The sequence below is a fragment of the Mus musculus genome, chromosome 16 (genome assembly GCF_000001635.26).
Source record: "Mus musculus strain C57BL/6J chromosome 16, GRCm38.p6 C57BL/6J".
Taxonomy (NCBI): Eukaryota; Metazoa; Chordata; class Mammalia; order Rodentia; family Muridae; genus Mus; species Mus musculus.
In genome coordinates, this window is record NC_000082.6 from 93,918,831 (window position 1) to 93,944,051 (window position 25,221).

The window sequence follows — 25,221 nt, forward strand, 5'->3', positions numbered from 1 at the left end:
CTAGTGGATGCTAGTGATTCAGTGTCAAGGTCAGGGCTCCTGGTCCTTAGTTTGGCTGCATAACCAGGATACTCCAAATCCCCAGGACTCAGATGAGGCTTTCCACACCTTGAAGATGCAGCAGGAGCTACTGCTGCCCGCCTCACAGACCACCTCCACGCGGCTTGTTCCCGTGAGACAAACCAACCCGATGGATGGGCCACGCTTCCAAGACACTCTTTATTGAGCTCTTATTAAGCCACCCGCATAAATACATATAATAAATAAAAAACCAGCACTTTTTAGAAGTCTTTGCTTTGAAGAGCACCTCCTTCCCTGTGTTCCGGGCTTGCTCTCTGCATCCTTCCCACATCCATCATTGGTCCTTTGGGGCCCAGCATCCCTGGCAGAAGCCCGGGGAAGGAACTCACACGTAGTCATTCAGCCTGTACCCACTGTGCGCGGCTGAGGTCACCGAGGGGGCACGGTTGTCCTTGTAGGCCGCTGGTGGGCGGTAGGCAGGGGCGGTAGCCGTGGTGGTAGCTCCGGCCCTGGACTGGGGCGGGTAGGGTCTGTAGGGGGCCTCGTCCTGGCAGGATAAGCAGAGCAGGGTGCCCCCGATGAGAGACAGGGATGAGGAGATGAAGCCCAGGTACAGGGCCTGGCCGATTTCAAACTTCATGCCACTGGGCAGCAGCGGGTTATAAAAATTCTGCACCACGTCATTCGTGGTCCAGGACACGGCCACCATGCACAGCAGGCCGGCCAGCAGGAAGAGCGCGCCCCCCAGCACTGCAAAGGTGGTCTTGGCGGGTGTGCCTTTGGCGCAGCGTGTGCACTTCATGCCCACTACTGCGCAGGCGCAGGCCATGCCCGACAACAGGCAGGAGATGACCATGAGCGCCCGGGCGGCCTGCAAGTCCCGGGGCAGCGCCAGCAGTGAGCGGTAGATCTGACACTGGTAGATGCCTGTGCTGTGCCACACACATTCCATCCACAGTCCCTTCAGGTAGGATACGGCAGTCAGGATGTTGGTGCCCACATGGGCCGTCCTCCGCCAGTGTGGCAGGATGGTGGTGATGAGCGTTCCTACCATGCCCAGGAAGCTAAGCAGGAAGCCTAGGAGCTGGACCGCTGTGCTGGCCATGGCTAAGGGCCCCTGCTAGCCGCGCTGAGCAGTGCCCAGGTCCCCAGGGATGGATCTGGTCCTTAGGTGCCCGCAGGAAGCCTAATAAAGCCAGGAGGAGAGGGAGGGCAAGAAAAGGGAACTGGGTTAAATATTATCTCGATGCCTTTATTTCTGTCACCAAAACACTTTTCCATAGGCAGTTCCTATGATAATTAACATGTCCTGAAAAAAAAAAAATGGAGGCTCCTCAGGGTGGAAGGACAGAGCTGGATGAGAGGATGCAGGTCCCAGCAGCCTGTGCTTCCTGGAGACCCCAGAGCTCCCATTCTCGATGTCTCCGGGACCTACGACTTAGGGAAAGCACACAGAGGGAGTTCTACCTTATATGTACACTCAGGTTTTTCTGTTACACCTCAACCTTCCTTCCACACAGCTTGGACTGACATGCGTTAGTTAGGGTGTGTACCTGTTGTGACTTAGAGAATGGCCTTGGGGGCTGTGTCTGTAAGGGGGCGACTTTCTCTGGCACCTCAGAGGCAGGTCAGGGGCTGTTTTGGAATTCAGGCCTGATGTGACATCAAGCTTGCTGACTCCTGCCCAGGGACAGGATTCCAAGTGGCCAGATGCTTAATGCATCTGACAGGAGTGTAAGCCAGGGCTCAGCCTGCTTTCTTAGTTACAGAGACTGCCCAGCGTAGGGGACCCTCTCAAGCAAGTCAGGACAGTCCCCAGCTTCTCCACCTCGACAGAGTCCGAAGAGTGAAAGGTCCAGGCTTACATTGGGCCCCCTGGCTGATTCCTGACCTGAATTCTAGGCTGCCCCAAACTTTCCTTTTCAAGGTTACCCATTAAAGACTGTCGGAAGGCTTGACAGGAGCCCACAAGGCTTGGTGGTGGACCAGTCTGGGGAGGTCTAAGTGTATTTATGGAAAGCAAGGGGAGCTAATTTTAGAAATCACTAGGTTTTGCTATTTTTAAGTTAAGGATTTTCTAATTTAAGAAGTGTTAATGAGCTTCAAACCTCCCCCTCCAGCTTCCTCCCCCCTCCCCTCCCCCCCATAGCAGCAGCATCAAGCAATACTTCCTGACTTTGCTTCTCGCTTATAAGCCATTCATTCACTAGAAAACACATTAAATGAAAGTGTCTCCTTGAAAACTGCTTAACCCCAGCCCCAACCCTCCTGGCCACAATGTTGCAGAAGGCTCTATCCTTCACTGTGTTTGCATAGGAAGGCCCTGCTAGCATGCACTGGGCTGACTTTGGCATTCCCTGTGGGCTACTGTTTCTCCCATGTCCCCCTCCCCCCTTGCAGGCATGTGTACAACTGTGGAAAACATTTGCTAGAGAGATGGGAGTCCAAGACAAATGTTCGAAAAGCCCTCAGCGGGCCAGGTGGGTGGGGCAGCATCTACAAGGTGAAGGTGTTGGGTCTTGCAGGGGTGGTGTGTGTGTGTGTGTGTGTGTATGTGTGTGTATGTGTGTGTGTATGTGTGTATGTGTGTGTGTTGGGGGTGGCTTTCCTGCACCCTGAAGAGTTTTAGAGACAGTCATTACAGTTCCATACTCTCTAACTTTAAGTACCTATTAGCCTGGCAGGCAGGCATTGGCAGTTTAAATTGACAGGACTTCCAAAGCCATTCAGTCTCACACACATACAGTCTGTGAGAATCACAGGCAGGTAATTATGCAACCGGAACTAAGTGACCTGATAGTGTGCACTGTGCTAATCAGGAAAAGTAGTCGATGTCCTCTCCTAAGTCACACATTAAAATGACCCATTGTAGCTTAACTCCATCTAGGTACATGAGTGACGAGTAAAGAAAACACATTTTCCTAAGAAGAAAGCGAATGTTGGTTAGATAAAAACCACGGTTTGAGGCACAAAACCTGCAGAGGTCACTTCTGCTTTGGTGAGGTGCAGCGAGAGCCTGCAGACTCAGTGAAGACCACAGAAAGCCATCTGGATCACTGGAACTCTCAGCCTTTCTCTGGAGGCATCTTCTCACTATTTAAGTTCTTTACAAATACAGATTAGGGCTGGCAAGCTAGCTCAGTGGGCAAAGGTGCTTGCTGCTATGCCCGACAGACCTGAGTTCGATCCCTGGGATCTAAATGGTGGAAGGAAAGAACCAACTCCTTCAAGTTGTCCTCTGACCTCTAACTGCATGCGCCCCACACATATGTGCACACACACACGTGTAATACACTAACTTAATAAGTAATTTTAAAAGTGCAGATCAACATTTTAAGATGAAATAACTGAATTTCAGTTTAGAAAAGAAACTCAATTTTTTGTTGTTGTTGTTGTTTTTGTTTTTGTTTTTCGAGACAGGGTTTCTCTGTGTAGCCCTGGCTGTCCTGGAACTCACTCTGTAGACCAGGCTGGCCTCGAACTCAGAAATCCACCTGCCTCTGCCTCCCAAGTGCTGGGATTAAAGGCGTGTGCCTCCATGCCCGGCGAAACTCAATTTTCATAGCATTTTTTTCTTAGTGGTGTAGGTTTTCTAGGTTATTTTTCATTTTTCAAAAGTCTGCCCTATAAGGACAAAGTATAAGGACAAAGTATAAGAACAAAGAAAACTAAAAGAAAAAGTATATATTCCCCTGATCAATGCAAGCATTTTTTTAGTGTTAAATGATTATTAAATACTAATAGCTGTTTGCTTTTGCTTTTGTTTTTTGTTTTGTTTGTTTGTTTTGGTTTTTTGAGACAGGGTTTCTCCTGGGTTTCCTGGAACTCACTCTGTAGACCAGGCTGGCCTGGAACTCAGAAATCTGCCTGCCTCTGCCTCCCAAGTGCTGGGATTAAAGGTGTGTGCCACCACATCCGGCGTTTTGTTTGTCTTTTTAAGGGAGAAAGCTTTCTAAAGAAGGTGCTATGAGTGGAACTATATCCCTCACCCCCCAAGATATATCGAAGTCCTAACTCCTAGTACCTCAGAATGTCACCCTCTTTGGAAGTAGGAAGATTACACATGTGGACAGGGACACACTGGGGAAGGCCAGGTCCCTAAACCGAATTAGTGTCTTACAAAGTCCCTGAGGACTGAGGCAGAGTTTGGAATGACTCAGCAAGAAGCCCAGAATGTTCTAAAAGTTTGGGGAGAAAGTGGGGGCAGGCCAACCCTCAGCCCTCAGGAGGAGCAGCCCTGGGGAGCCTAGGTCCCAGACTTTTAGAACCAATCTCTGCTTTGTTATGCATCCATAGCTTAGCCACCCCCTCCCCCAGCCCTGTCCACTGTCCACTCAGCTCAGGAAGTTAGAGAGACACACTCAAGTCTAAAAACAAGAGTGAGTCTTCTCTAGATCAGGGCACTGGAAATTTGGTGGCTTCGTGCTTGTCACTGGTCTATACAAAACAGCCTCTACCTTCATGTCCCTAAACGTAGAAGACTGAAAATGAGGAGACCCATCTGGAAAATTCCCCGTGTACCTGAAGGTCAAAGGCAAGCTCTCCCTAACTGGCCCACACAGGCATCAAATGGCTAGATGTCTCTATGTTAGAGAGAGAGAGAGAGAGAGAGAGAGAGAGAGAGCGAGAGAGAGAGAGAGCGCTTAATCCACGATGATTTTGAGACTAAGGTCTGTGTTGGGCTTGTTGCCTGCACCCATCCCTGAAAAGCTGCTGAGACGTGTGTGTGTGTGTATGTGTGTGTATGTGTGTGTGTGTGTGTATGTGTGTATGTGTGTGTGTATGTGTGTGTGTGTGTATGTGTGTGTGTGTGTATGTGTGTATATATATATATGTGTGTGTGCGTGTGTGTGTGTATGTGTGTGTGTTGCCCATAGAGGTCACAGGGGGTCGGATCCCTAAAGTTACATAACTGTATACCCCTGATGTGGGTGCTGGAGGCATCTATAAAAACAGTAGGTGCTCTCGGCCAGTAAGCCTCCTTTCCAGTCCCCGCTCTGGCCCCTTGACAGTGTCTGAATTACTGTCAGTTTTCTTAAGTCAACATGTCTTGGTTTCATAGATCATAAAAACCCAAATTAGGGGCGTGGGCCAGGTGTGGGTGAGGTGGCTCAGCAGCTGCCGGATCTTTATCTTGGAAATATACTAGAACTCAGTGGGCCCCCTTTAGTCAGGACCCAGACTAAGACAGACAGACAGGTGGGTGGAAGGGAGGGGGAAGAGAAACCCCAAACCAAGGCACTAGACACTGTCACAGCCCGGCTGGAAATCTCCAGGGATAAGACAGCACAGTCGGTTTGTAAATTCTGTGAACCTCTGAACGTTATTCATTTGAACACTGCACTAGGGAACATTGGCCACGGTTACAAACGTGGTGCCAAATAAAATGTAAGGCAAAGATTTACCGATGATAAGTAAAATATTGTGGAAATTGTTTCAAAGTCACCCTCAGCAAGTGCAGCTTGAGTCCGGGTGTTCGAAGCCTCCTCATGCTCAGACAGGCTGTTGTTACTCCTAAGGCAGTAGTGCGCTGAGCGCTCCTGTGCTCAGACACATTAGCGCTAATGCTTCCTTCCGTCAACGGGGGATTCTTAGGCAATCTACAATTTTGTTATTTTGCTATTCTCATTTGTGGGTGGGAAAAACTGAACTTTAAAGTGATTAAGCGACTGGGCTGACGGGGAGGGGGGAGGGGAGCGGGCAAAGAGGAGGGAGCACTGTGACTGCGGCTGAGAGGAAGAGCGTGGGTGCTCAAGGAGCTTGGGATGTACCCACAGTTTGGCTTCCCAGTGAGAGACTAATTAATGGTGGGACTGGTGGCCTTGGGCCTCTGGACAAATGGAACGTGAGGACAGGGGGCAATGGAACGTTGCAGGACTGTGGCTGAGATGGGTGACTCTGGATGTCCAGCTATCTGGTCCAATGTTATTTTTATGTCCTCGCCCTAATGTTTGGTTAACATTTAAAGAGGTAGGGAGTTGTTCTTTTTCTTTGTTTTTCCTTCCTTCCTTCCTTCCTTCCTTCCTTCCTTCCTTCCTTCCTTCCTTTTTTTTTTTTGGAAGGGTCATAGTTCACATAGCTCAGGTTGACCTCAAATTTACTCTGCAGTGAAGGATGAACTTCTGACCCCCTTACTCTAGGCACAGTGCTGGGGCCGCAGGACAGTGCTGGGATCGAAGGACAGTGCTGGGATCGCAGGACAGTGCTGGGATCGCAGGACAGTGCTGGGATCGAAGGACAGTGCTGGGATTGCAGGACAGTGCTGGGATCGAAGGACAGTGCTGGGATGGCAGACAGGGCTTACATGCCTGCCTTATGTGGTGCAGAAGATCAAACCTCGGAGCATGTTAGGCGAGCACTTTACCAGCCAGTGATACTATGATATATATACTTTTAATTTTCAATTAATTAAGTTAAGGTTAATCTTGTGACAGGCTCACAGAGCCCAGGCTGGGCTTAAATTTGATTTGTAACCTAAGATGTCCTTGAACTTCTGATCCTCTTGCCTCTACTTCCTGAGTTTGGGCGTGACAGGTGTGCAGTGCCACACCTACTTTGTGGGGTGCTGGACCTCACACCTAGGGCCATGCATGCTGGTCAAGCACTCTACAAACTGAGCTACAACCAATCCTGTCTGTACTTTTTACACGTTTAGAAGTTAAGAGTGGACTGGGTGGGTGATAAGATTTTAGGCTGTATGTGATGAGGATTCACGGGTGCAGAGAGAAGCTAACATGTGGCCCTGTGGCTTGTCTGTCAGATGTATGCTGTGATCAAGCCATGCACAGTCTCTGAGGCACCCTGGATGCTAGAGGTCATCCTTGCCTGCTTCCAAGCGGAGAGCATTTCAAATAAAAACACAGACCCTTGTTCAGAAAGCATTGGGTATTTCAAGATGGTAGCAGCGACCAGCAGTGTTCACAGCTAAGTGAGCACTTCAGGGTTGGCTGGCTCCTTGGAACAGGCCACACACGCTGGGCACACAACCCTGCTTGTGACGGTGGACCCAGGAACTGGGCGCTGGGTTTTCCCCTATTAAACAGACGAAAACATCTGGCTAGGAGTTTGAAAGAAGCAGGGGACTCTCTGGCAGTGTTCTGTGGTACAAAAATATGGTTTCATATGCTTATTTTTTCTTAAGTGTAACCTGGATACCTCTGTGAATAGAGTCCAAAGAGGAGCCTTTCAAAAACAAAACTGATGCTTGTCTCCTGAGCCCAGGAGCAGCAGCCAGTGAAAGCAGGCCTGGGCTCCTAAGCATAGTTTCCACATCTCTCTTGTCACAGAGAAACTATGGGGTCCCTGTGACAGCCTACCTATTGGGAGTGCAGCTGCAGCCCGCTCTCCCTTCCTTCATAGTCACCCAACAGGCAAAAACGGGAGAGGCAGCCTGTGTTTGCAGCCACCATCAAATGGCTCTGGTGGAAGTTCCCCATTGCTGTTGCTGTTGGCTGATCACCCCCCCCCCCCAAAGCTCATGGTCCTGGCAGCCACATGTCCCGCAAACTCTGTGGAGACTCACAGCCTGAATAAGAAATACACAGACCAAGCGGAAGGAGCTGAGTGAAGAGCTCCAAGAATCACTCCTGAGCTGGCAAGATACATGGCCTGGGTCTCAAGAAGGCACTGGTACAAGGCTGACTTTGATATTTCTGCACCACGGAGGATCTTTTCTGATGTAGGGCAAGAAAATGATTTAAAGAAAACCGATGAACATACTCAATTTCATTGATTTTTATCTATACGCATGTAGGCATGCATGCGGTCGCGCGCGCGCGCGCGCGCGCGCGCGCACACACACACACACACACACACACACACACGCTCATACACACTAGGGCTGGAGATACAGCTTAAAGGATAGAAACACTAGCTGTATATGCCTGAGGACTATACAGAGTCCGATGCTTGGGGCCCACAAGCATCTGTATGTGGAACCCTGCATCTGTAATCCCAGTGTTTTTACGACAAGATGGGAGGGAGAGTCAGGAGAAGCTCCTGATCCAGCTAGCTGGAGAACACAGTGCAGCATCAGAAACAAGACAGTTCTTGCCTTAACAGAGTAAAAGGTGAGAACCGACCCCCTGGAAGTTGGCCTCTGACCTCCACATGTACGACCTGTCCTCAGTGAATAAATATTTTTAAAAATGGAAGTGACTGTTGTCAACTTGGGTCTGGTATCATGGTGACCCTCTAGTTTGCCCCAGAAACCAACATTGGAAAGAAAGTTCTGGATATTTCTTCGAGGGAGTTAGCTGAGGGAGGAAGATTCACAGTCAACATTGGGAGCACTGTCCCAGGGGTTGGGAGCACGGACTGACTGGAAAGGAGCAAGGGAGCGGGCAGCACAGTCAGTCTCTTCCTTCTGACTGTGGGTGTGTCCGTGTGTCCATGTGTCTCATGTCCCTGCTGCAATGGCTCTTCTGCCTCAAACCTCAATGTTTTTTTTTCCCCTTGAATTGCTTTGGTCACAGCAACTAGAAAAGTCGCCAGGACAGTGATATTCTCGTGGCACCCAAGGGAAGATTTCCTTTCCTTTCCTTTCCTTTCCTTTCCTTTCCTTTCCTTTCCTTTCCTTTCCTTTCCTTTCCTTTCCTTTCCTTTCCTTTCCTTTCCTTTCCTTTCCTTTCCTTTCCTTTCTGTGTGTGTGTGTGTGTGTATGTGTGTGTATATGTGTGTATATGTGTGTATGTGTGTATGTGTGTGTATGTGTGTGTGTGTGTGTGTGTGTTCCTGAAGATGTCTCATGAGACATTGATCCCATTGCACAGATAAGAAAGTAAAATACAGTAAGCCTCTACAATTGGTGGATTACAGGCATCCAGATAAGGGCAGAGACGGGCACTGCCTCCTACCCTGAGTGATCACAGGCAAACTGCTCCATCTCCGTGACTCACATTACCACCCTGAGGCAGAGGCTTTCTCGGCTGTGAGTAAGATGCTGAGATAATACAATAAAAACCTGCAAGCCCAGTTTAGAGCACACTGGAAGATTCAGGGAGCACGGGGATGAGGTTTGATCATTTCGATAGATAAGGACAAAGAAGCTCTGAGCTCACAGGCTGTTTCAGATCCAGGTAGAAAGACCTTGGGTCTGGTATCATGGGTGACCCTCTAGTTTGCCAACTTCAAATCTAAACCCAGGACCAAAAAGATTTAGACCTTCAGAAGTATAAGAGTTAAACCTCTCGGTCCCAAATATCTCCCAGGTCTGGAGACCCTCTCAAGATGCTAATCACAATTCTCTTTCTCTTTTGCTCAGGGTCCTGCCTTGGGACTACTATGGCTCCTGCTGAGGATATGGGGCTTAAGATAGTTGAGGGTTTTAAATACAATTGCATAGGATTTTTCCCTCTTTGTGCTATTTTTTACCTTTATTAAGAGACAGCTAAGGGGCTGGAGAGATGGCTCAGCAGGTAAGATCACCGACTGCTCTTCCAGAGGTCCTGAGTTCAAATCCCATCAACCACATGGTGGCTCACAACCATCCGTAATGAGATCTGACGCCCTCTTCTGGTGTGTCTGAAGACAGCTACAGTGTATTTACATATAACAATAACTAAATCTTTGGGCCAAAGCGAGTGGGGCTGGAGCAAGCAGAGGTCCCAGCAATCACATGATGGCTCACAACCATCTGTACAGCGACAGTGTAGTCATATACATAAAATAAATCTTAAAAAAAAAAAAGACAGCCAAAAGACTGGAGAGATGGCCCAGTTAGTAAAGTGTTTGCTGTGTAAACTCAAGGGCCCCAAGTTTGATGCCCAGAACTCACATCAAAAGGCAGGCATGGTGGCCAGAGCTTAAAATCCCAGCACTGGAGAGGTGCTGGGTCCCTGGACTCTCTAGTCAGCTAGCTCACTAACCGGTGATCTCTAGGCTAAGGAGAGAGCCTGTCTCAAACAGTAAGGTGGGAAATACTCAAACACATGATCATACACACACACACACACACACACACACACACACACAGAGAGAGAGAGAGAGAGAGATGATGGGTGGATGGATAGATAGATAGAGGAATCAAGCTCTCGTATCTCCTTCTTATTCCCTCCTCCCAAGTGGCTGTGTTGAGCTTGGGGCTCAGGGGCTTAGGTTGAGGTTCTCATGAGGAAGAGGATGCTCTCAAGGCAGAAGTTATGAACAGTGCTGAACCACGCTGGTTCCCCACAAGGAGTCAGAGCGGCCAGAGACAATGATGGCACCTCCCCAGGTGACAAACAGTCTCCAAGCATCTCCATTCATGTTTGCTCTCAATTGAGACCCAGAAAGCGAAGAGGGAGCTTTGCCCGGATACTGTAGGACCACATCCCTGCCCTCCCTAGGTCCTCAGCAGCTTGGGTGCCCTTTACCCCCAACGTCTTAGGGTCCCCTCCACACCCAGGACCGAGGACCCTTGGAGAACGTTCACTTTCGCCAGGCCACCGACCTGCCTTTCAACTCAACCACCCACACACCTGACAGGCAGGGCCCAGCTTTGGAGATAAATGCCTGCCGGCTGCAGCCACTCCACTCACATACAGAACAGCTCCAGTCCCATCCACCTTGATGCTCTCAGGTAGACCACGGAGACACAGCAAGGACACCACAGTCTTCTGGCTTTGCCTCATTCGCCGAATGGAAGCTCTAAGGCCAGTGTGTTTGAGAGAGAGTTGTCTGGTCAATTACGGTCTCTGAGTCGGGCCTGCGTGGGCACACATGCCCTCTGGTTAGAAGATTAACCAGCCAGTGCGCCCTACAAGGTGGCCCTGCTGAGGCAAACTTTCAAGACCAACCGGAAATGTCCTATCTGCGTTTGGAACAAGAATGCCAGAGATATCTACACACGGCCGTCTAATGGGTCCCTGTGGCTGGTAGGTGAAACCTCATCTCTCCTACCCACTGCTCTGTGTCAGCCTTTTCTGACCTCCCTGCTCTGGCTCTGTTGACTATTGGTCACCAGACTCCTTTGCCGCAGCTGCTGGCCACAGGGACGCATCCCCCGAGCCGTCCACCTGATGGTTGGCCCCATGTGGCTGTGGACTTTTTCCTTGTTGAGCAATTTGCTTTCCCAATCCTGATGAGGGCTGTGAGGGAATTCTGGGAAAGGAGCGACTTCTCTTTCAGGCCATTTTTGCTATAATGGCTGAGGGATGACTCTGTTGCAGTCTGTAGGTAGGAAATGACGCTGAGTAGGTCAAGGGTCGTAGCACTGAATGAGGGATGGTGTAACAGGAGTCGAAGATAAGAGTCAAAAGGAGAAGACAGTCTTCTCAGTAGGTAGGAGATGGCGGCCTGGAGACCTCAAAGTGGCACAGGGACCTGTCCTGGCCGGGAATGCCTGCAGGTCCGTCAGGTGTCTGGAGTGTGATTTTTGGGATGCCAGGGTGTGCTGAGAACCACTGAGTTGTCTTTCTGTTGATTTCATTTGCCCTCTATGCCACTGAACCAAGGTGTCCCATGGCACTCTGCAGTCACGGGAACTTCAGAGGGGACGCTGTAGAAAACTATGTTGGCAGGTGGCCCTGGGCATGGTTGTGCAGAAAGGAAAGGGGTCTCACAATCTTCTTCATGAGAATGTCTCTCAACAAAACCCCTCTCATCAAGCCCTGCCTATCAGCTCCTGGTGGTGCCACCCTGAGAACCAAGGCTTGGCGTGTGGAGACGGCTGGTCCTCGGTGTGGCAAGGTTTTGCCACATATTTTATATATAAATATGAAAGAAGAGATCCAAAAGCATTGAGTTGACAGTAGCTAGGTGTCCGTACCCATGCTCATGAGGAAGGTGTTCTAGGCATACTGTGCCCTCTGTTATGAATGGAAACACCCTCCTCCCATCTGCTCTTCCTGTGGCCAAGAGCCAAATGGAGAACCTGGGAGAATGGGCCACGTTAGGGCTTAAGGTCGTGACTGTGAACTTCTGGCAGTGACCTTGTCTTAGTAAGGGTTTCTATTCCTGCACAAACATCATGACCAAGAAGCAAGTTGGGGAGGAAAGGGTTTATTCGGCTTACACTTCCATGTTGCTGTTCATCACCAAGGAAGTCAGGACTGGAACTCAAGCAGGTTAGGCAGTAGGAGCTGATGCAGAGGCCATGGAGGGATGTTTCTTACTGGCTTGCTTCCCCTGGCTTGCTCAGTTTGCTTTCTTATGGACTACCAGCCCAGTGATGGCGCCACCCACCATGGGCCTTCCACCCTTGGATCACTAATTGAGAAAATGCTTTCCAGCTGGATCTCATGGAGGTCACAGACCTGCCCATCCAGACCTCTTCTTTCTCAGGAAGCCTGGTGCTTTGGGAAGGCTCACTCAGCCTGTGAACTCCCACAGGCTGAAGCGCCCATAGCCTGCTGCAGACCTAGTGCACAGCAGCCTGCCAGGTTCCCTGCAAAGACTGGTCTGGGTGGGCCTTCTGCTACAGCTGCTCTGATTCCACACCCTGCCTCCTGATTGCTAGCTCTCCAACACACATGTCTGCTAACACCCAGCATCACACCCCAAGTGTGCCTCTGGCCTTATAATTATCTAAGCAGCCTCACGTGGATGGTGCTTAATGAGGTGTATGCACGGGAGGAAGCTGCTATTAGTGCCAGCCATCTTGTCTGGCTGTCCTCACCCAAGGCTTCCTTCCTTACAAACAAGGTCTGAGCTGCCCCTCTCTGCCTTAGTTGCCAGCCTTTGCTAGAGCCATCAAAATGGCTGTTCTGAGAAAGGTTTTTGAGATTGGGCCCTGTATCCAGGCACTGGGTACCAGTCCGGAAGTGGCTGTATGCCCATGTATAGCTATCAAGGAGTGTTCTGACAATTCTCCTTGTCTATGCCCAGCTGTACAGCATGCCTGTCACATCTGAGGGGCTGGCAGGACTTTGCAGGGGCAACAAACTTCTAAAATATGTCAGTTGCTACAGGCTGGTAAGCACAAGGACCAGGAGGAAGGCAGAGGCACGTTAGATGCTCTCAGACACCATCAGGGCCCACAGGGAGTGGAATAGTATGAATTATATGACTATTCAATTTATTATGTGTGTATAATCAGGTTTGTTTGTACCCTGCTCTGCCCCTTCCCCAACACACACACACACACACACACACACACACACAGACTCTCTCTTTCTCATTCAGGTGAATACATGTGTAAATCTGGACATAAAGATGACTTTGATAGGGGGCTGGAGACATGGCTCAGCAGTTAAGAGCACTGGCTGCTCTCCCAAAGAACCCAGGTTCAATTCCCGGCACCCACAGGACAGCTCATAACTGTCTGTAACTCAAGTTTCAGTGGATCTGACTCTCTCACACAGACATACTTGTAGGCTAAAAACCAAATGCACATAGAAATAAGAAATAAATAAATTATCAAGAAAGAAAGAAAGAAAGAAAGAAAGAAAGAAAGAAAGAAAGAGAGAAAGAAAGAAAGAAAGAGAGAGAGAGAGAGAGAGGAGAGAGAGAGCTGGACTTGAGCCAAAGCCCAATGATTCTAAAAGTTTCAGTAAATAAGGTAATAAAGATTAAAGCCGAGGAGGGCCCTACTATATTAGACCAGGAGGCCGTGTGCCTTTTACCATGTTTGGTTATAAAGCATTAGCCAAGAGCTTTTGCAGCTTTTCCAGCAAGCCAGTTAGGGATCCATGTGATCTTGGGCCACAGTTCTGGTCCTTAAAGGACTCCAGGTACCTCTATGAGATCTCCTCACAGAGGGGCCTATGGCTTAACCAGGAATCTCCCAGTTCTATTCAGAGGCTACCCGGAAAATAAGAAGCCACACACCCAGCTCTTAGAAACAGCCAGGACTGGGTGTGCCCTGAGTCAGGAGAGCAGGGACGGGAGCCCAGTGGCAAGCTGGACAGACCCCGTCGTTTTAATTGCCAAGTGCATTTGGACCTTTCCGTGTCGGCTTCCTGGCAGTTTGTGTTTGCCGAGGAGACGATGTGACACAGGATCCCAGTGTTCTCTTGCAGCCTGGTAATAAAAGCCATCTGCCTGAAACCTTGTTTTGGAGCAAGAAAGGGTATGAACAAATAAGCATATGCTCATAAAAGAACAGGAGATGGACTGCTTCAGAGGCGGGGGACAGGCACACACGCTACAGGGCAGCATTGCCAGAGGCTGGGGACTTCCAAAGGTCAAAGGTAAGGGCCATTGTGAAAACACGGACGGCACGGAAATGAATGTGGTACGTGTAGGAGGGTGAGTCACATGACTGGGGCTGACCTCTTCCTAGAACTTGTGCCATACCTGGGGTCCCACCACTTCAGGACAAGCAGAGACCTTACCCATGAACCCCTGCAACGAGTCCTTGTGTGCACACCCCCTCCCTGAACTCACATCTATGCAGGACTTTAGAATGTGACCTTGTTTGGGATCAGGGACTTTGCAGATGCAATTAAGAGATGATGAACTAGGAATGGTGGTTCCTGACTGTCCCCAGCATGAGGGAGGCTGGCGTTGCCCCAGGAGTTTGAAACCAGCCTGGTCTATGTGGTGGATTCCAGGCTAGCCCAGAGCCACACAGAAAGATCCTGTCTCTATATACAGAAAACAACAAGAACAACAACAAGAAACAATGCAATCACAGAGGAGTGAGATGGAGCCTCAACCCAATGCCAGGTGTCCCTAAAGAACAGGGGAGGGAGAGACCATGTGAGGCAGAGAGTGAGCTGGCACTCTACCGGCCAGGGACAGTCACAGTCCTCCTATGTTCTTTCTAGAATGGTGACAGAGACGTAGTTTTTCCTAGTATCTTTGACCCACAGTCAGTGAGTCTGAGGACATATAGCCTACACGCACTGAAGGCCGACTGTGACATTTGTTGCAGGTATCTAACAGATGGTCCTTATTTTGCTCCCATTTCCTTCACTGGATGTCCAACTTTTAACACTTCTCTTCATCAACTGATACAACGTTGAGTCTTTTCTTGTTGCCACCGTGGTAGATTACACTGCTTGGTCTTCAAATATTGAACCAATTTTGCACCTCTGGAATAAATCCTATTTGATTCTGGTGTATAATATATAATATATTTATTAGATATATGTTATTGGTTAGTATATATTTGTTATATAAAATATATGTTATTGATTTATAAAATATATTATAACATATATTTGAATATGGTATATTATATGACACCATAGTATATATATGTATATGTATGTATATATATATAGTATATATATAAATTCTATTGACAACATTTTAAAGTGTTTTTTAAGTAAGTTAGGCTTTCCAGTTGCCCTTATACCTTATACCCAAAGTGGGAACAGCACACATACAAGAGTCTAGCTGGAAGCCAATGACTGCAAGAGGCCGACCTTGACCAGGGATAGAGTGGGAATCCCACCAACTTGTCAGGAAATTACATACATGAAAATCCCATCATACCATCATCCCGCAGTCCTTGGTCCTCAGCAGAGACACTGGGTGGATGCCCAAAAGGCAGACCCAGCCCACAGGTCCTGGACGTTCACCTGCTGACGCGCACACGGGCTGACATGCACACACGGACCGGCATGCGCACAGGCACCCAGTGGCTGAAGTAGAGACGTAGTCACATTAATAGCTCGGACATGGCAGGCGGGTGGGTAATTCTAAGAAGGTAGATGCTCTTAAGATATTTCTATGGACCTGTGGCTCATCCTTTCCTACTTTGGGATTTGCGGGGGACGGCTGTGAAGATCGGAGACCAGCTCCGCGGGAACAGCCCTGTGGAGTTGGTTCTCGCCCCACCTTTACACAGGTGCTGGGGATTGCGTCTGGGTTGCCAGGCTTGCGGAGCCAAGTGCCTTTATCCACTGAGGCTGAGTCGTCTCTCTAGCTCTCCCTTTTTTTCTATAGTGATGACAATTGAGTCCCGGGTTTTATACATGCTAGAGAGGTGCTCTGCCTCTGAGCTACCTCTCTGCACATCTTCAGACAAATCCTCTAGCTTCCGGAGGAAGCTTAGAGAACTTTACCAAGTCTACATCCTACGATACGAACTTAGAAGATCTGCGGAAGAGGGGAGTAACCCCGGGGAGCAACAGTCACTGCCTCCACTGGATTCTGCTCCGAGGACCCGCTGCTGTTGGGAGTGGGCACGAATACATGCTGGGCTCCCTGGGTCTTTACCCTAGCTGCGCTGTCGCTATCCCTCCTTCACTCTCTGGACCCTTGCTCCTGCCCTGTTCCCAGGTCCCCCACATTAGTTCCTGTGGCTCCTGTGGGACCTTGGTCCTTGCTTCTGGTGGATCTCATTGTTTTTCTGCAATGGCTCACAAGAGGTGACATTCCAAGGTTCTGGGAAGGTCATAAATGTGGCACGAGTCAACTCAGTGTATCTCCCCACCTCCCCCGGGGCCCAGTCTTGTAGCCCCGCCCATCTCAGGCCACACCCATCCCAGGAGATTTCTCTTCTGGTGTAAGTTTTTTTTTTTTTTTTTTGGTTACTGTCAAAATCCTAAAACATCCATTAACCCAGTCCTTTTTAAATTAGGTCTACACTGCAGAACCTTACGTTTTCAAGTCCCGCAGCTGCCTGCCGCCTCTGGCGTTTATTTCATTCACAGCCCTCTGACAGTTGCTCTTTCTTCTCCAGTCTAAGGAGCCTTCTCTCCTCTTCCCGTTGACCCAGCCAGCCTCCCCTCATGTCACTGAGCTGAAGAGGATTCCCCAAGCTTACTTCCAGGTGGTGGGGCTGTGAGGGGAGTCACTACAGGAGCTTCCCTCCCTGACTGACCTGCTCCATGCTCACCAGGGCTGCACCCACACCCTGCCTCCTTTACTCTGCTTTAGGGCTGTTGAAGGCAGATTTCACAGCACTGCCATGCTTCTGCCCCTGACCACAGCCCAGATGCTGAGGACATTTCCCACATAGCATCTGCACAGCACAGCCCTTCTGCATTATGGGATAGGTTCCTGAGGGGGTTATCCAAGAGGGAGTGAGTCAGGGTACTACAACACCAGAAACAAACAAGGCTGGAAAACAGTACTAGTACCCGAGTTCAGATTGTAAATGTGTCCAAGGCTTGCGTGTCTGAGCCCGTGACATGCACATCTGCAGCCTCAATCCCTCTTTCTGAGTCAGGATTTCAGTATGTGGAGCTGGGAGTCCACCTCCACATTGGTTACTGTAGTGACGATGTGAAGCACACACGATGAAGTAAAAACAGCCACCTAGACACGGACAATGGGTAGTCATTCCAGCTCTGTGTAGGCTGAAGACAGAACTCTGGCTTCTTACAGGACACAGAACCCCACTGGCAAAGCCACCATTGACTTCCTGCGTCCCAGGTGCTCAGTTATCAGGCCTGCTGCCCCACACGGAAGGGTGTTCTCACAGCACCAGAGGCTGGTTGCAGAACCCGAGGGTCACCAAGGCTTAGCAGGAGGACGGAGCTGAGCCCAGAGCCTGCCCCAGCTGCAAACAGAGCTGCTTTCCCGGTTGAGGCAGAGAATCAGAGCTCCCTGTTCATTCACAGTGTTTATTTCCCTTTTGGAGTCGCCTTGGGGCAAGCCAGGCTAGGTTTTCATAGTTGTATTTGCCTTGGCTTGGTCGCAGACTTCCCCCTTTGAAGTCTGTTTATTGAGAGTTCGCACACAGCCCCATATGCAGGAGCCATACAGCAGGTCTAAAGCCAGGGCTGGACAAGTGAATGAGATCTTGGGAAGGCAGAGTCAGTCTTCCTCATATGACCCTCAGCCTGCAGCTAACCTGCTGTCAGTCATAAGGTCACGTGTGCAGCCTCAGACGCCCAAGAACTGACACATCCCAACACATTCTATTCTCTCAGGTCCAAATTTACAGCCATACTTTTTCCCTATGTGATATCCATCCATCCATCCATCTATCCATCCATCCATCCATCCATCCATCCACTATGACATGTCCTCATGTAGCTCATGAGAACCTCAAATTCATTATGTAGTTGATGATGACCTTAAACTTCTGGCCCTCCTGCCTCTACCTCCTGGGATTACAGGCTTGTACCATCATATCTGGATTATGAATCAGATGTGAGGATTTGTGCAATAAAGGCAAGGAACAGCCAGAACAACTCTGTAGTGCCAGGCTCAGTCCTGGAGTGGGCAGAGTCCACTCAGCCAAGAAGAGGGATTCCAAGGAGATGCTATCCTCCATCTCCTGGTTTGCAGAGTTGAGCATTTCTGGGGCACCGTGTGAATCCTATGGCTCTCACGTTCTAATTGCATTCATTTCTAGTGATACTGCATGGCTGGGATTTCTAGAAGCGATCACATCGTTTGACTGTGCATTTAGGAGCTGACCCCGCTGATAATCATGGCTTCTGTTTGTCTCTTAGGTAGTTTCTTGAGAGTACCAGGTCCCCGAGTTAGATCACTAGGACTATATAGAAAGTCAAGTATGGTAGTGTGTGCTTGTAGCTAGCTCACTGCAGCCCAGCAGCAGGCCAGGTCAGTGAGAGACCCTGTTTCAAAAAGGAGACGGGGAGGAGGAGGAGGAGAAGGAAGAGGAGGATGAAGAAGAGGAGGAAGGGGGGAGGGAGGGAAACACGTACAAAATATTTTGTATGAAGTCACCAAAGAATTAGTAAAAACATTTTCACAAAAGGTTGATGACCTCTGAAGAATGATATGCATGATGGTCCTCTGGCTCCCACTGTCATGTACACACACACACACACACACACACACACACACACAAACTCACACACACACACCCACACACACACCTGTGCACACACACGTAGTAGGTTTTCTGTCCATAAATACTTTACTCATAAGAAATAAAAGTTGTCTACTTTTTCATGTTTTGAGACAGCGATTCAAATAGGTCAGGCTGGCCTCAAGCGCACTGTGCACTTAGGAGGCAGACTCACTGTGCACTTAGGAGGCAGTTCAATTCCTAAACCTCCTGCCTCCACCTCCCACCACTGAACTTTTAAATCATGTTTCCCACTAAGTATTTAGCAGAAATGCCTAGTCACTCAAATGCCATCTACACACCTGGCATGAATCTGACCATAAAGCAGGAGAGAGGTCACACCAGCACACAGTAGGTTCCTTGGAATGTGTGAGCCTCACTTCTAGACTAGATGTCAGATTTCTGGGAAGTGTGTTCTGGGGAATGAACATTTAGGAAATTCTATGGGTGACTCTCACATGCAGTCAGGGTTTCCTTGTCAGGTGAGTAACACTCCCCCAGCCAAATGGTAGGGGCTTTAAGGCCAAGCGAAGCCCCAAAGCGATGGATCTGTAAACGCACAAACACCGATGGATCACACACACACACACACACACACACACACACACACACACCCGCTGTGTTGTGCACCACAATCAAGAGCTTGCATGTGATGGAACAAAGACATGTGCAATGAATAACACACAATGCATCAATAAGCTCTGGACACCAGGTGGCTATTCAAGTAACTGTCCCTGAAAAATGAATGGATGGTGCCCACAAAGTAGTAAATTTGTACTTGGTGAAACTGAGGCGCCAGTTGGATGAAGGGTCTACAATAAAGGAAATAATTTAAACTGTGACATGCCATCTGTTATGGATATGGCACAATAAAAAAAAACCCCACTAACGACAGGGAAAATGAATGAATGGAAAGTGAATTTATAGCATTTAAATGGGGCTTTACCTGTCTCCTTGTCGCCAACGTTAAACCACTGATGTCCACTGGGTGGCGCTGTGATCTGCTCTTTCAGAATCCAAAAGGAACTCTGAAAGCCAAGTTCTGGAAAAATACTGTTGCCCCCTTTAATCAACAAAAGACTTTAAAGCTTCATAATTTGAGGTGCCGTGGCATGTTGCTTTTCTGCGTTATAGCCTATCCGAAATATCTCGCTAGGCACGAGCTTATTTAGGAAGTGAATCGAAAGGCCGGTAGAGAACACGTGCTTCCTTTTATCTGCACTCCCGAGTGGACACAGCAGTTGCATTTCACAGAATGACAGAGGCGGCTGTGCAGAGGGATCCGGACCAATGACCAGAAAAGGCCGATGCTTGATTTGAACGAAACAGAGTAATATTAAATGGAAATGTGGTGTTTTCTGGCCCATTCTGCCTACCCTTTGCAGACTTGTTAAAGGCAAGCTAAGGGTAAAGGAACCTGGTAAGTTGAATTTAAACACCAGCCCCATGTTAACTCTGCGTGTTGGCTCTCGCAGGACTCAAAACCTAGCTTTCTCCTGTCAGGTGTATATAGCCCCCTTGGTTGAATGATGTAGGCTTTAGGGGAAAATGAAAACCTGGAAGCTTCCAGAGATATGCTTAGAGTCACAGCTCAGCTCTAGTTAGCTCCACTGCGCTGGGGCAAACATTGGGAGGAAGCGCTTACAACATCCATAGCAAATGAGCAAAGTTATGCCAAATCTAATGAGAAGAAATCGGGGACTAGGAGATACAGAGCCTCTGCTTAGCCTCTGAGAAGCCCTGATCTTATGCCCAACACAGACATACACACATACACTTACATACTCATACCCACACACACACACACACACACACACACACTGTCTCACACACTCACACATACCATACACACTCATACATACCATACACACTCACACACTTATACCACACACACATTCACACACATATCCTCACACGCCCAAAACACACTATCACACAAAACACACACTCACTGGCACACATTCACACACATATACTCACACATACCATACACACTCACACACTTATACACTCACACACACACATTCACACACATATACTCACACACACAAAACACACTCTCACACACACAGACACACATTCACATACATTCGCACACAGAGGCACACAACACATGTGGGTATACACATACACACGCACACCCCCCAATATAAAACAACAATTCTATTTCTGTGTATTTTTGTTTGTTTAAATAATGGAGTAAATACGTATTTTGTTCAGCTCTTCAAAGAAAAATAACTTCCAACATGCTAAGTTATAATCACTGATACCGATAACAATATCACAACAAAATATTTCCCTTCTTTGTGTGTGTGTGGCATAGATATGTGTGTGTACATACGGATGTTGGTGTATGTATGTGTTCATATGGGTGTGTTCATATGGGTGTCTCCACCAGAGGTCGATGTCAGGAGTCTTTCTTAGTTTCTGAGGCAGGGTCTCTCACTGAACTGGAAGCCCATCTATTCTGCTAAGCTAGCTGGTCAGTGGGCTTCATGGGTCTATTGGTCTCTGCCTTCCAACGTTAGGGAAATAGGTGTGTGTTAGGGGCCCAAAACTTCCATGGAGAAAGCCCAGGGCAACTGCCTGAGTGTTTAATTTCAACATAGAAACAAAACAGGAGGAAAAGAGTCTGTTGTTGACCTGGCCCTGTGTCATGAGAGGGAGCGTGTTAGCAGCCACAGGACTCCTAACTGTAAACAGATGTACCTGGCTCCTAATGAACTCCAGCCTGCGCAGTGGTGGCTCATTATGATGCCACTGGTTTCAGGAATGGTTTTCTTAAACGTTATATATAATTTATACATACACATATGAATAAACACATACACACACATAGACACACACACACATATACATACATACACACCTCACACTAAGTGTTCTCAGGCAGTGAGAGCTGGAAGCAGCTTTTCTTGCCCACTTTGGAACTCTCAGCCCGGATCCTCCAAGAGTCCAAAAGTTTCTGTGAATACATTTCCATACTCCACTCTAAACTTTCTTTCTGATTCTAAGGGTCAGCTTTGAGTTACAGCTGTGAGTTAAAGGTGGTCCAGTGCTAGTTCTTGCCCAAAGAGGCAGAGTATATTACTACATGTCAAAAGCCAGCGTCTATGACGTTCAAATTTCCTTTGTGGAAATGATAGAAGAAGCCAAAGGCAAGGTTCAGCAAGCTACGGGGTGGCTAAGGAAGGGGGTGGTTTTCATATCAAGAGTAGCGTTGTGAAGGCTGGAGGGGTGACTGGGAAGCTCTAAGGCAGTGTCAAGGGAGGAAGACAGGATGGAGCCACTGATCCCTCCTAACGTTCATGCACTTTCTAGGTCATGTCCTGTCAAATGTGTTGTGGGGCTCCCGAGAGATCTGGTGGGAGCAGAGCAGCCACACCGCCTTCCCCTACAAGAACAGCCGGGCATACGGGCCTCCCAGTACACTCCCAGCCACATCTTTTAGGCAGACTGGGCCAGCTGAGGGGTCTAAACCAGCTGCAAGAGGCGATGGGATAGTCTAGTCCTGTAGTGACCTCTTTGGGATGGGGAGGGGCCAGGAAGGAGTGTGGCATTCGAAAGCACCTGGAGTCAGGGTTAGACCTCTGTTGGGTCTGCTGCAGAGCAAGCCTTGTCTGCAGGTGGGCGACATTAGTTGTGCAGGTTTTTGTTTGGCTGAGAGGTGGGACAGATTCTTGCCAGAGAAGTGTTCTCTGGAGACCAGGGGGAGGGCGAAGCTACCTGCCCTGGGGCCTTTCCTCCTGCTAAGCCCTCCATTTGTTTATTTAGAGAACAGGGCCTTTCATCTAAGTAAATATTGAACAAATATTTAAAAACCTCGGGCTTATACAATGTCACAGTAGTGTCCTGCCTCAACCTGGCCCTAGGCACGGCTGCTGTGTTCACTGTTTGTGTCCTGACTCTCAGTGACTAAATAGGAGGGGTTCCTACTGTTCCCACCTGTACAGGTTGGGCACTTCTGGATGTCAGCCACCTTGGGAGGGCCCCCCCCCCCCAGAGAAAGCCTTGCTGATGGAATGTACCTTGGGACTTTAAAGTGAAGGAGATCGTTTGTCTATTTTGTGTAGAATTGGGTGAAGGATAGGATAGACATATGGATCATGCTGACCACAGGGATGCTGGAGTGAGCCTCAGGGGTGGGGGAGGGGAGTAGTTTTTGGCCTCAGAGTAGAGAGGAGTCAAAGATAAGCATCTGCTGAGGGCCCTCATGAGGGGCCCTCATGAGGGAGTGGAGGGAAGGAAGGTCTCTGTTTAATTTGTCCTCACACAGAAAATTGTTGCTCTCTGAAAATGTCCACAGGGGAATGAATGCCTTTAGATGGACACCTTACAAATCCTAACTCAGCTTCCCGGTCCCCTAAAACACCTGTCCCCCCCCCCAAAGTACATGTGTCACCCCTGCTGCCTGAACACATCCCCTGGGCCTCACTGGAGATGTCCATGCCTGCTGGGGCAAGGCATGGAAACACCTAGAATCTAATTTCATCCGGGGTTCAGCTGGGCTCTCTGCTTCCTCATCCTCAAATGTGCCCTTTGTCAAACAAACACAGGACTCTGGGGAGAGTCCCCCACCAGACTGGAAATACCAGAGAGGCAGAGGCCTTCAGAGGCCTTCAGAGGCCTTCAGAGGGAGCTTGGCTCTCCATTTTCTTTCCTTTTGGCCACTTTAGCTTTGAGTAGAAACTGAAATAAGAATTATAATGATACATGTTTATGGATTTTAAGTAATTAATCCCTCGGAGTCCTCTTCTGGGTGAAAAGCTTGCTACCCACCTCATACATCAGGCAAGCAGGAGGCCATATGGCCTGGCTGGGCTGGGTGGTCGCTGGCGTCAGTAGAAGAGTGGAGACTGCGGCTTCAACAGTCTTTGGCTTCTTGGCCTTTGTCCAGATCGCTGGGCCATGCAGCCCCTAGAGAGGTGAGACATGAGAAACTGAAACGGACCAGACCTTAAGCTCTCAGGAACAGTTGCCTCCAGTTAGGAGGGCAGGGCTTAAGGCCCCCACCTGGGTTGCTTCTCTTTGACAGACAGGCTTGGAGAGGACAGAAGCCATTGCGCCCGGAGTTCACCCATCACCCAGTGTCAGTTGCTGCATTCTGTGAAGAAACTCTCCCCGGAACAAAACTCCAAGCAGCTGAATCCCAAGGCACACGGCCTCGTGATCCAACATGGGGGAAGTACTTGCTGAAACACCCACCAAAGGTCCCGGGGCCACTAGTTACAAGGCAGGGTAGGGACATGGCTTTCTTGGTAACGCTGAGCAGGTTGGCCCTACCTGCTTAAGAGCATTCCTTTTATTTTTAAAATTTCCAGTTTATTTGTGAGAGGTTGGTGCACATGTGTATTTTAGCCTTTATGACACTTAACACCTTTAACTCTGTGTTCAATCTTCCTCGGAGGTTGTGTTGCCAGACCAGTCCTTGAACTGGTCCGAAGAGCCAGGTGTAAAACGTGTGCTAGCTCTTTAGGAAGTGTTCACAACCTGGTCCTTAGCAGGCCATCCTGATACACACGTGCAAACAGTAGCAAAACAAACTCAGCTCATAAACTGGGCGTGGTGGCGCACGCCTTTAATCCCAGGACTCGGGAGGCAGAGGCAGGCAGATCTCTGAGTTCGAGGCTAGCCTGGTCTACAAAATGAGTTCCAGGACAGCCAGGGCTACACAGAGAAACCCTGTCAAACAAAACAAAACAAAAACAAAAACAAAAAACCCACCAAAAAACCCTCAAAAACAAAAAACAAAAAACCCCCACAAACTCAGGTCATATACTTCAGACTCCACCATTTGTACCTCTGGCTCCCTCTTCTGGCCCCACAAGTTCTGGAAGACAGCATATTCTCTCTCATTCTCTCTCTCTCTCTCTCTCTCTCTCTCTCTCTCTCTCTTTCTTTTAAAGGTTTAATGTATGTGAGTACACTGCCGCTGTAGCTGTCTTCAGACACACCATAAGAGGGCATCAATCCTATTACAGATGGTTGTAAGTCACCATGTGGTTGCTGGGAATTGAACTCAGGACCGCTGGAAGAAAATGATAGCATTTTCTAAAGACTCATATATAGTCTCCATCACCCAGGCGACTCACAGTGCCCTCAGATGGGAAATAACCAGGTTTTCATGGGATTCTTTCTTATCTGTTTGCAGCAGTATTTTCTGGATACATTAGACTGGGGTGATGGGGTACAGATGAGAAGAGAAAAGAGATCAAACTTGTGCAGAGGTAGGGAAGATGGTAGAGACACAGGGAGACACTTGGAGAGGACCCTCCAAGCCCAGTGGGTGGAGACACCAAGGCTTGGTAAAGGCATCCAGGCTGGACCTCCAACATCAATTGTTTATGGTTTTGCTTTTGTATGTGAGCAGGCGTGGCCAGGGCACCCCGTCAGTGTGTGATACCCAGTTCTATTTGGAAGCTCTACATTTGCCATCTTGCAGAGGGCTCCACCCAAGTCCCTACTAAACATTCACCAAATCTCAATCCCTTACTGCCATGTGTCACCAAATCTCAGTCCCTTACTGCCATGTGTCACCAAATCTCAGTTCCTTACTGCCATGT

The 25,221-nt window shown here is 48.8% G+C and overlaps 1 protein-coding gene and 1 long non-coding RNA gene across 5 annotated transcripts in view; one reads left to right on the forward strand and one right to left on the reverse strand.

Annotated features, from left to right (window-relative positions):
• Positions 1–200: 200 nt before the first annotated feature.
• Positions 201–25,221, reverse strand: part of Cldn14 (claudin 14) — an 89,807-nt gene continuing 64,786 nt past the window's right edge. The window contains exons 2-3 of one of the 4 annotated variants that reach the window (NM_019500.4): positions 23,438–23,575; positions 201–1,207 (exon numbers count right to left, since the gene is read on the reverse strand). In NM_019500.4, the coding sequence (NP_062373.3) occupies positions 407–1,126 (720 nt within the window). In that variant the 5' untranslated portion in view covers positions 1,127–1,207; positions 23,438–23,575 and the 3' untranslated portion in view covers positions 201–406. Of the gene's footprint in view, positions 1,208–10,478; positions 11,017–23,437; positions 23,576–25,221 lie in introns of those variants that run through there. The other 3 variants (XM_006523067.4, NM_001165926.1, NM_001165925.1) reach the window with 3 other exon arrangements.
• The window catches only part of Gm31012, a 28,381-nt gene continuing 13,671 nt past the window's right edge, over positions 10,512–25,221 (forward strand). The window contains exon 1 of the long non-coding RNA XR_385072.3: positions 10,512–10,874. This is a non-coding gene — a long non-coding RNA (predicted gene, 31012). The remainder of the gene's footprint in view (positions 10,875–25,221) is intronic.